The 12,505-nt window shown below is 38.1% G+C and overlaps 1 protein-coding gene across 2 annotated transcripts in view; it reads left to right on the forward strand.

Annotated features, from left to right (window-relative positions):
• DDHD1 (DDHD domain containing 1) overlaps window positions 1-11,936 on the forward strand; it is a 126,087-nt gene extending 114,151 nt beyond the window's left edge. For both annotated transcript variants that reach the window (XM_050952548.1, XM_050952549.1), the window contains 4 exons: window positions 787-936; window positions 5,753-6,005; window positions 7,489-7,683; window positions 10,625-11,936. In XM_050952548.1, coding sequence (XP_050808505.1) covers window positions 787-936; window positions 5,753-6,005; window positions 7,489-7,683; window positions 10,625-10,806 — 780 coding nt within the window. In that variant the 3' untranslated portion in view covers window positions 10,807-11,936. The remainder of the gene's footprint in view (window positions 1-786; window positions 937-5,752; window positions 6,006-7,488; window positions 7,684-10,624) is intronic.
• The last annotated feature ends 569 nt before the right edge of the window (window positions 11,937-12,505 follow it).

Here is a 12,505-nt window from a genome sequence, read left to right on the forward strand (position 1 = left end):
TCTCAGGGGACAGGTTTGCAAGTTTAAATTGCCAGTGGAGACTGAACTAACCTCTCAATGTCAGAGGCAGTCCCTCCAGAACAAGATTGCAGTAGATTGGGTCCATATGAGGGGAGCTTGCAAAACTACCACTATACTGTACCTATTCTGTGTGACAGTTCCCAGTCTGTGTGATACTGGCACCTTTTCACAAGTACCAAACCAATCACTCAACCTAAGATGTTTTTAAGAGGTTGTGCATAACACTGGTGTGTGGGTATGTGCGCGTGTGTGATTACTACAAATGTAATGTAGGTAGTTCTTGATTTTCAGTATAACTTGCTTTTCTGCTTCCTTGATGGTCTATGTATCAGAAACAGCCACAGAGCACTTCTTTAAAGTGAAGTTTAGTAGTTGTGGTAAGCTTCCTGCAATTTCATGAGAAGTCAGACTTCAGCATTATGAACGTCATAATTTTTTCTTTAATATCCTCCAAAATCAGCTCCCTCACCTCACTTCCTGTAACACTTATATGTGTCCTTCAGTTGAAGTATCGAACTGAGACAGTGTTTGCAGATTTCCAAAATTTGTCTTACATTGTGCAGTAACATGTAAATTTCTTATCACCTTTAAGGGAGATGGAAAGTTTACCTGTAATATATTGTGGACTTCTTCACTGTTACTTCTAGTTCTTCATAACATGTTTCTGAAGTCCCTCTGAGACATTGAGATTTAAACCAGACCCCACTGTGTGTTAGAAAGCTACATTTCCTCCAGCTCTTAATATAAAATGAAATGTCTCCTTAGGTTGAGAATTTCTTCTGTATGGGATCTCCATTAGCAGTGTTTTTGGCATTGCGTGGCATCCGTCCAGGAAACAGTGGAAGTCAAGATCACATTCTGCCCAGAACTATTTGTAACCGGTTGCTAAACATTTTTCATCCAACAGATCCAGTGGTGAGTTTTTATTGCAGTTTCAAGCTTTTACCTCAAGACTATTTTTAAATAAAGTGTGCTGAAGGACAATAAAAGACAATATGTAAGAAGTTATCTTCAAAGTACTTGCATCAACATAGGTATGTTTCTGCATGCAACATGGTTTTGCAGAACAGCTTTCTGCCAGTCATCTTCCAGTGTCTTAGGTTTTGTCATTGCAAAATAAATGATCACTAGAAAATGCAATAATGTCCTATGCAGTTCTTATCCTTCCTTTGGAAATAGTTTACTCAGTAACAGTGTGATTTTTTTTATGCATAATTTGAACACTACTAATCACTAATGATTAATCTTGGTAGGATTCAATTTCAATTGGTAAAGGTTAGGTAAATGTTCATTTCAGCTGAAAATGAAATTGATGAAAAAAATGTCAGTAACAGCATATCTGCAAGGATTGGGTGTCACTGGCCTTGCATCCTCCCCTGCATCTTGTGCCAGGGTGTCTTGGGCCCCTTGGCTATGTAGGGAGTCCTCTGCAGCCCAGCTATCAATACTAGGAACCCACTGTAGCCCTGCTTTCAACGCTACTCTAACTCCATCCCTTCCCCCTTTCGTTTCTAGCAACTATAAAAATAAAAATGGTTAAAAATAGAAAACATCTTAAAAATAAAATATAAATATTAATTGTCAGAAGTAGAAAAAAATTGAATACTGCCAAGCCTACTAATGATATAATATTGCATTCACAAAGAAGCTGCGCTTTCCAGTTAAAAGCTTCAAGACTTCTATGATAAAACTTCTATTTCCACATCATTGAAGTGTTGCTAGCAGTTTTTTAACTTAGCCTGGCGCCAAATATTATCTGATTGCAATGGAGCGTCGCTGATTTACATCCTGTAAGGATCTGTCCAACATCTCTAACTTGCCAGACAGTACAAATTCCGTTAGACATTTTATTTTCAAAAGAGGTCAATCAGATTTGTAATTGACTCTGAACCTCTCACAAATTGAAACATTCTTTCAATGGACTCAGAAGGTGCAAAATACTTTCCTACCTTATGAAAGCAAAGAAAACTGAAAGGGTCATACTGAATATAATTCTTTAATAAAAATCCATATGCCCACAGATCAATAGGTAATGACTTTTGAAAACTAGTCTTTTATCCATGTACAGTAACTGAGTTATTTATTAAGACAATCTGAGAATTCTACTGGCACACAAAAGTATATTTCCACTGGCATGCAAAAGTACAATTTCAGTTGGAGAGAAAAGGTGGGTGAAGTAATCTTTTATTGGACCAACTTCTGTTGAGAAAGAGAGAGACCAGCCAGGGCTGGGAAAGGTACTCAGTGTCACAGCTAAATACAAGATTAAACAGATTGTTTAGCATAAGTGGTTAACCCATATTCTAAGGGACCATTCAAGGTGAAATGGCCCATTAATGCCCCTGTAGTCATAGGACAAAAAGGATGGAGTGTCCTTGTAGAGAAGTAGATCACATCATGGTAATGGGCCACCCAAATATTCAAGAGAACCTGTTTCAATACAGAAATAAAACCCCCTCCTACTGCACACCCTTCATTGTCACCTACCACCCCATCCTGGAATCCATATGGGGGTATCCTCAAACTACAGTCCAGACTCAGTGGGGACCCCATCCTGAATGAAACCTTTCCCGAACCCATTTTTCGTCAAACAACCCCCTCCCCTCCAATCTCTCGAAGCTCATCAGAAACAAGCTCCTCACAGACCAAGACATGCCTGCTCAAAGCGGCACCAGACCCTGCCAGAACAGATGCAAAACTTGCAGACATAGCTCCACTGCTACAATGATCAATATCCCCCACAAGGCACCTTTCAAGATGCAGAAGTCCTACAACATGTAACGTACCTCATTGTCACAGGGTCCACTCACAAGGTCCACTTCTCCTTGCTGCCCTGGGGATTAGCTCCTTCCAGGTGTTGTGCTTTCCTCTGGCAGTCTCTCTACCCACATCTGCAACTTCTTCATGACTTGACTTTCCGGCCAGATCACTATATGTGTTTCCCTTTCTTGGGTACCAAAGTCTTCCTTCAGCAATCCTAGACAGTCTTCCCACTCACTGCCTCATAGCTGTGACACTCTGAGTACAGGTTTGCACCACAAATTTACATCAGTGCAGCTGCACCGATGCAGAAAGCTCTCCCATCGGCTTAATAACTCCACCTCTCCAGGAGGGGTTACGGTGACTATAACTATTTTTGCTTAGGGGTGTGGATTTTTCCACACCTCTGAGCGATAATGTAGTTCTACCAAAGTAAATATGTAGTGCACATCAAGGCTTGGTGTGACTTGAAAGCTTGTTTCTCCCCCAGCAGAATGGTTACAATAACGCTGCATATAATTTCAGTTGGAAATTTTGCAATAGCCGCATGTATGATACAGGCTTTGTTAATGAGCTAATATCTTTTTATGTAAGAACATAAGAATGGCCATGCTGGGTCAGACCAATGGACCATCTAGCCCAGTATCCTGTCTTCTGACAGTGGCCAATGCCAGAGGCTTCAAAAGGAACATCACAGAAAAGAATAGGGCAATTATCAAGTGATCCATCCTCTGTCATCTAGTCCCAGGATCTGGCAGTCAGAGGCTGAGGGACACCTAGAGCATGGGGTTGCATCCCCGATTATCTTGGGTTATAGCCATTGATGGACCTATCCTCCATGAACTTACCAAATACTTTTTTAATCACAGTTATAGTTTTGGCCTTTGCAGCATTCCCTGGGAACAAGTGTGTCGTGTGAAGAAATACTTCCTTTTGTTTGTTTTAAACTTGCTGCCTATTAATTTCATTGGGTGACCCCTAGTTCTTGTGTTATGTGAGGGATTAAACAACACTTCCCTTTTCACTGTCTCCGTGCCATGCATGATTTTATAGACATCTATCATATCCTCCCTTAGTCGTCTCTTTTCCAAGCTGAACAGTCCCAGTCTTTTTAATCTCTCCTTATATGGAAGCCATTCTCTACCCTTAATCATTTTTGTTACCCTTCTGTGTATCTTTTCCAATTTTAATGTACATTTTTTTGAGATGGGGAGACAAGAACTGCACACAGTATTCGAGGTGTGGGCATACCATGGATTTATATAGGGGCATTATATTTACTGTCTTACTATCCCTTTCCTAGCCATTCCTGACATTCTGTTAGCTTATTTGACTGCTGCTGCAGAGCAATCCATATAAGAAGGATTTATTTTAAAGAAAGCTCCTGTTTAACTCTTGGTGACAAGGGGCCCTAGAGAACTGACATGCCATCCTGTCATCTGGCCCTAGCCAAATACATATCCCAAAAGGGAGGAGAAGATCTCTGCTCCCTGAAACAATTAAGAATATTGGAATTGTCTGACTATAAAGAACATCATGGGACTGCAACTTACCCCTCCATGCCAGTCTACTACTTTTATCTCACTATACGCCCCAGTTCAGTAAAGTATGTAAGCTCATGAATGGTCTGTTTGAAGTTCAGTTGAACTAATCACACATTTCAATGGTTTGCTGAATTAGGGCCATAGTTTTTATTTCTCTCTCCCTACGTCAGCCCATCTGCAGAAGAACTGCTCATTGGGTATGTCTACAATACACTTTTTTTTTTACCTTGAGTTAATTGAGTGCCAATTCAAAGGCTAGTGTGGCAACTCCCCACACATTTGATCCAGCCTACAACCATTTGTTCTTCATCCTAAAAATTACCTAGATTTTGTTCAGGGCATTTCTACACTTACCTTGGGAGCGATTGATCCAGCAGGGGTCAATTTATCATGTCTAGTGAAGACTTGATAAATCGACCACCGAGCGCTCTCCTGTTGACTCCGGTACTCCACCGGAGCAAGAAACATAGGCAGGGTTGAAGGGGGAGGGTCAACAGTCAACCTACCGCAGTGAAGACACCGCAGTAAGTAGCTCTAAGTATGTTGACTTCAGCTACTCTATTTTCATAGCTGAAGTTGCGTAACTTAGACCGACTTAGTTCGCCCCCCCCCCCCCTTTCCTCTCCCCAGTGTAGTCCAGGCCTCAGTGGTGAGTTACAAGGAGATGCCAGAAAAGTGGTAAAACTTGCGGTCACCTATACTGTCCAGTAATGGCTTCTGTTGAAAATAAGTATAATAAAACTTCTGTCTTACTCATCAGACTTTCAAAGCTCACTACCTAAATTGTATCTACAGTTTCCACATTTGCATAATAAATAGGTTTGTTCAGATTGTGCGAGCAAAATTAAATAGCCAGTTTTAACGATTTGCTGTGAAATGCAGAATCAGTTTATCCATCTAGAAAGGATAAGTCTCTTGCTGTACTATAATAGCCTACTATTAACAGTACTTTTCACTTCTGATGAAAGACTATAGCAGTAGCAGTGTTGCAGAGGAATATACAAGGATATGTGCATAAGCAGTGAGGAAACTAGTCAGTTTTCCAGGAAAATGAAAATAAACATGACCACAGTGTATTTTCAACATTAGTCAATTTCTAGCTATTTATTTGCTGCAACTATTTCAGAGTAGCAAGATTTCTTTTCTTAACAGATCGACAGGAATTGAGAGCAAGGAACTTCTGAGTTCTGACTATCCCACTGACTCAGTCTATTGCCTTGGGCAAGTTTATTTTAATTTTTGTATGCATCTCTTCTGTAAAATGGGGTTGCTGCCGTTTATTCATTCATCCCCAGGGGACTGTGAGGATGAATCATCAGTGTTTGCTCAGTAATTTGAGGATGAAGAGCGCTATATATTGGTAAGTAAATTTAATTTTCAGTGTTTGTCACTGTTCAGGATTTTCTTCTCTTGAATTTCTTTTGCAGGCCTATAGACTAGAACCTTTAATTTTGAAGCACTACAGCAACATTTCACCTGTCCAGATCCATTGGTACAACACTGCAAACCCTCTACCTTATGAACACATGAAGCCGAGCTTTCTCAACCCAACAAAAGAACCTACCTCAGTCACCGAGAGTGAAAGTATACCAACCATACCAAGCCCAGCTACTTCACCAGTCATGGTTCGACGCCATTATGGGGAGTCAATAACAAATATAGGCAAAGCAAGTATATTAGGTAACTGCTAATTAAGTCTTTTCATATGTACATAACATTTTGCAATTACGTTTCATGCAATAACATTTTGATTGTTAATAGAGCCCTATTTTCATACAAAGCTTCATTTTTTTCCTTTGTGATATTGAAGGCATAACAATAAATGTGCTGTAGTGGTATCTTTCCTGTACTTCCACAACATCAGTGCAGTGCTAATTTAAATCCAAATCAACTTTTACTTAAGGGAATGGGATGTTTATATATACTACAGCCAATGTTATTTTTTTGCTACTGCTGTCTTATTTGTTGCATATTTAAATTTAACATCCTGATGAGTCAGTCAGTATCCAATAATCAAATGTTGTCAGTTTGAAGCATGAGGAATTAAAATGTTTGCATTAAAATCACATTTCACAGTATTGGTGAGTGGCAGCAAGGTCCATGGTTAGTAATGAGAAATGTTCGGATTCCATTTAACTTAATATAACATGAATTTCCAGATGCAGAATTCTAATCTGAAATTTTTTTCTGTCCCCTTCATTGTCCTTTAGCATCCTGACCCAGCTTAAGCACTTTAAACATATGAGCAGTCTCTTTGCTTTTGATGCAGTTACTCTTGTGCTTAAAATTAAGTATGTGCGTAAGAGCGTTGCTCAGTGTGGGCCTACGCTGTTTGGGTTTTATGCTAAAAAACTTGAATGAAGTTTAAAGAAGGTAACCTGCTGTTGAGTTTCTTCCGTAGTGAGCAAGTAAATCTTTATTTCCTATCTTCTGAAAGAGTTAGTCTGATTTATATAATACTTCTAAGCAAGATCTGACAGATCTCACTACACAGCTTTCCCCTCCCCCCCATGTAAGATCTTTGTATTTAACTTCATTTTACTGTGAAAGTAGCTTTTTAACATAGCCACAAGATGGCAGCAAAGTCAGGAGAAAATGTTATCACTCTTAAGGTTGTGAATCTGTAAATTATCTTAAACTTTCATGCAGTGATTCTCAAACAATAATCATCCCCTTTCAATGATAATATAGCACTTCTTATGCTTGCACCATTTCTAGAGAGACTTAGAAGTTGGTGAAAGGAGTGTCCTCTCATTAAAGATGCTAATGTGATTCTTCTTTCACTAGATTGTAATTATTGTGAAGTACCCAAACCTCCTGTGTAGCAAAATGAATGAGATCTTAAAAGAATTTGTCTGTAAAACAGGAATTAAAATAGACCTTTTCAGTATTGGATTTTATTTTATTGGTCTAAAACTGTTCTTGCATATTTTTTTCCCTGACTACAGTTTCTGAATTATAGCCTTGATTGTACACTAGACTTGAGTCACATGATAAAAAATGTAGAGTTAATTTAAATAAGCTGTTTTTCCCACCCTGGAAAAACATGAGTAGTGTTTTTCTTTCTCTGTTATTCAGCTGTAATTGATGGGTGTTACAGCCACTTTAATTTGTGGTATCATTTAACAGTCACGGTGCCTGTCCTGTTTTGTGCTGAATGCAGGAGCTGCTAGCATTGGGAAGGGCCTTGGAGGGATGTTGTTCTCAAGATTTGGCCGATCTAGTGCACCCACTTCACAAACATCTGAGACTGGAAAAGAGGGAACAGAAGGCGAAGACAAGAAGCCAGTTCCCATTCATTCTACTGTTGGAATGCCGACCTTCCCACACAGCAGCTCCGGCTTCCTTGATCCCACATGTTAGTGTACCTTTTACATTCAGCAGCTAGCTGTATCTTCTGGCTTCTCTCTTGGAAATGGAGACTATTTTTAAGTTGACTTTGGATGCATTTCTTGTAGGGGCTGGGGACATGGAAATGTGTGTATTATAACAAAAAACATATGCTCCTGTTTAAATTGTTTCCTGGGTAGCTTTACAGTGATAAAAACTGGGCTCATTCCCATTCATTAAATATTTTTCAATTATTTCCAGAGGCTTAAATCTCTTTGATCTGTTTTTTTTTATTTGCTCTTTAAATGGTGCATATATTTCACAGAACTTTAGCTAGTACAGTAGAACCTCAGAGTTACGAACACGTCAGGAATGGAGATTGTTTGTAACTCTGAAACATTTGTAACTCTGAACAAAACATTTATGGTTGTTCTTTCAAAACTTCAACTGAACATTGACTTAATACAGCTTTGAAACTTTACTATGCAGGAGAAAAATGCTGCTTTCCCTTTTTCTTTTTAGTAGTTTACGTTTAGCACAGTACTGTTCTGTATTTGCTTTCTTGCTTTTTATTTTTCTCTGCTGCTGCCTGATTGCAACTGATTCCAAATGAGGTGTGTGGTTGACTGGTCAGTCCATAACGCTGAGGTTCTACTGTCCATTCTCTGCTACAATGGTCTCTAAAATATCATTGGAAAAAATCAACATAATTGCCTCAGAAATCCAGTTCCATTTATAATAGAATGCATTTTTTTTTAATTCTCCAGTATATGTCTGGCACTAAGACATACTATTTGGTGATGTACAAAATACAGAGAAAGAAACAGTCCTTGTCCCTAGCAGAGTTGGTCCAAATACAGGACAAAAATTTAGCAAACATTTTAATGAAAATGACAGCACTTCCTATGCCAAAATTCAAAATGTTGATAAAATTAATTTCAAAACTTTTCAATCACTCTATTGTCAAGGCATTTACTGTCAAAAATCTGATTTAATCTAATCTGAAATCAACAATTTGTGACTCCTTATTTCATCTTTTTTGACTTCACACTTTCTCAAAGGTGTTTTCCCTAGATGCATATACCCAGTACTGCCCAATCAGTCAGTTCAAAGAGATGACTTTAAATAATCATAGGAAGTCCAAGTTCTGTATGTGCAGTCAGTTGTTTCACTCTGACAATTTTAATGTTGGAATTAAGATAAAGCTGAAGTTTTGTTTCTCCTGTTCTGAAAAATGTAAGTGTTGTGGTCAACATGGTCTTTGGATTGGGCTTGTGCAACTTAAATTGTCTCTGTAGTAACAGTTGAGTCAAGAATATAAGCAGTGCTGCATTTTATGGTAGCGTCCATATGATGCATCACAGTTCTAGCTCTAGATAAGAGCTAGCTTCAACAGATAATCTGAGTGACTCATTCATCATATAGGGCAGAGATTTAATTTTAAACTTAGGGAAAATATGGAGGAGTAACAGTAATTGTGGTTAAATCCTAGTGGGGGGTTCTTTTCAGGAAACTCAGCGACTCCAGCCTTGCCACCCAATCTCAGTATCTCTCTATTGTGTTCCATAGATGGAGATCTCACACCTTAGCCTAGCCAGGCTGACTCAATCCATGGCTGAAGTGTTAACTTCTGAAAAGCCTGCTACATGAATATGTGTGAATCTTGCTTGTATCCCAAGGTTCTATAGTGGAATCGCCGAGAGATAGAAGTGTTTTAGCAGTTTGCTTGCAGAGAAACCAGAGTCGTCTGATTTTACTATATTTGGAAACCAGTTAGATATTGGTTGGAAAATATTAAGCCCTATACAAGGGGCTCTTAAACTGGGGGTCGGGAGGTTATTACATGGGGGGTCGCAAGCTGTCAACCTCCACCCCAAATTCCACTTTGCCTCCAGCATTTATAATGGTGTTCAACATATAAAAAAGGTTTTAATTTATAAGTGGGGGGTCGCACTCAGAGGCTTGCTATGTGAAAGGAGTCATCAGTCAAAAAAAAGTTAGAGCTACTGCCCTATACCTCCCTGAATGTTGTCGTCGTCCATCATGATTGTGGAGATTTTGAGTGATATAGTTTTTAACTTTGAACCAATGGCTTTGACAAGCAATTCCATTTTTTCCCAGTATGTTTTTTGGCATTTGTGGCTAACTAGGATTTTAGTTTATACATTTCATGTGGTTGCTCTTTTAGAGCTAAGAAAATCTCTACAAATGAGTTGTGTTAATTGTAGTAGCAACTAAGCCAGTTAAATGTGCAGTAAAAGCTTCTTTGATGTATGTGGTATTACAGTAGCAGCTGTTGAAATAAAAGGGCAGCTGCTGAAACATTTTGGAAAAATCTGGAAATTTAAAAGGACTAACACTCTGTGTAGGGACTGGGACTAAAGCGAACATTTTCAGATGTCAGCAATTGTCGGATGCCTTTATTTGTTTCAGTGCCTAACTTGAGACATCCTAAAGGAGTCTTATTTTCAAAGGGCAGATGCGCCATACTTTCTGAAAATCTGAGAACCTTGCAGGTGTCTTAAGTTGGGCCCCTAAAAATTAAGTTATCAGTATCTCTCTAGTCTCTTTTGAAAATCTTGGCCTAAGCCTGTTTTTAGACGAAAAGATCAGGATACTTGCTGAGTAATTCCTGCTAGTTACATGAAGAGTAAGATTGTTAAACTGTTCTTTCCAACACCTTCAGTGTTTTCTGCGTGATCTATTCATTAGTATTGTGTTATTTGTAGTAATTGCACATATAGATATAGATAATATGAAGTTTCATACATTATGAATGTTATTTTATATATATAAATTACAAAACAAGAGAACACTCTAAACCCTGAGCACAGGAATGATATTGGGTACTTTTTATATACAGGCAAGTAGAAGCAAAACCAAATGATAGAAGAATTAGCATGTGGTTTTTCTTTTGTCAAAGTATGGATCTAGTAACTCTTCCTGTTTCTGTTTTGTTTCATTTCTAGTGGAACTGGAGCACAGGATCGACTTTGAGCTCAGGGAAGGTCTTGTGGAGAGCAGATACTGGTCTGCAGTAACATCGCACACTGCATATTGGTCATCTATGGATATTGCTCTCTTTCTTCTTACCTTCATGTATAAACAGGACCAAGAAGATGCTGACAAATCAAATTTAGACCCTGTTTGAAATTTTTTGTTGTTTTTTTTTTAATTTTTTATTATTTTGAGGAGAGTGGGAATTTTACAACAAATGGCACAAAACTGATATTTTACTGTTAAAACGTAGTGTCTAAGGCATGGAAGTTTCAGGTTTAAGTGTGTGTTTGGGGATTTTCCTGTTTTTAAAGAGCAGAAATTATTTGTATTTAAAAACATTTCATTTTACACATTTGCAGACCTAAAATTATTCCAAATTCTCATGACTTTGATTCTATAAACAAGCCAGAACATGTAGCATCACATAAGCACAGTTGGCGCAATGTGTTTGGGTGACATATGTGCTAATGACCATAATTGCTGTTTAGTTCATTAAAATATAAAGATTAGTCAACTGAAACTAAATTAACTTTCATTAACAAAACATATGTTAGATACAAACCTAAAACTGCCATGTTCCTATGTTTTATGTAACAGTAAATAATAAACATTGGTGTCATTTTTTTCTAAGACTTCATTGAAATCTACAGGATATTACCCACAGTTCCATTAAAGACCATTCTTACTGCTGACTTCAAGGGTGTATTACACATAACTTGTTTAGAAACTGCTGAAAAAGCATGAAACAAATATTTGAAATACTGTAATTATAATTTATTATTACCTCTGACTAATTGCTTCATTTATTCCAGTGTACAAAACATTACTTTTTTACTGGTTTCTTTTGGCTTAATTTAAGAACCACATTTATTTTCTACAGTGTTATGACTTTTTCTCAGATATACATATCTTTGTACTATTCAAATGAATATATGGACACTGTGGCACACTTTCAGTATTTTTTTCATTAAAAATAAATCTTTGTGGTTTCACACAAATGACACTAGTTACATGCTTCTCAAAGGTAAGTAACCTCTTTCAGAGGCCCCTTGCCTTTTTGGTCACATGTCTCACAAATGACTGAAAGCTTATTTTGGGCCTCTCATTAGACTTAATTTGCAGTAGCCGAGTGTATTCCATTTACTGCTACTGAAAATATGTGCAATAATGTATTGAGAAGAAAGAGTGCAACTTAAAATGAATTTGGTGAGCTCAGAAGTATTTGCATAATTGATATCAGAAGCAAACAGTGATACTTTTTATTAAAAAACAAACAAAAGAGTTCTTTCAGTGTTTCATTTTATGAAAATCAGACCCATCATGTGATTTCAGTAAAAGGATTGCAGTTGTAGCTGGATCAAATTCCCAAGGAGCCAGGAGAGGACTGTTATGAAGAAAGGAAATAATCTTCAAATTAATCATAGTCAATTCTGGGATCATAAAACAGAATTTTAAGTCTCTGGAGCAGAAGTGTCAAATACACGACCTGTGTGCTGGACCCAGATGGTGTGTTCATGTGACCTACGTCGCATTTTTTTAAAAAAAGGGTCCTTGGTGGTTACAAACAGATGCAAACCCATTGTAAACAAATACAGTAATGTCTTCCTGAGGCTGGAGATGGCCTGAAGAGGTAGATATGGTATATCTTGATTTTAATAAGGCTTTTGATACTGTGTCATATAACCTTCTCATAAACTAGAGAAATACAGCCTAGATGGGGCTACTATAGGTGAGTGCATAACTGGTTGGAAAACTGTTCCCAGAGACTAGTTATCAGTGGTTCACAGTCAAGCTGGAAGGACAACAGCAAGTGGGGTCCCGCAGGGATTAGTTCTGGGTCTGGTTCTGTT

This window comes from Gopherus flavomarginatus, chromosome 5 (genome assembly GCF_025201925.1).
Source record: "Gopherus flavomarginatus isolate rGopFla2 chromosome 5, rGopFla2.mat.asm, whole genome shotgun sequence".
In the NCBI taxonomy this organism is placed as follows: domain Eukaryota; kingdom Metazoa; phylum Chordata; order Testudines; family Testudinidae; genus Gopherus; species Gopherus flavomarginatus.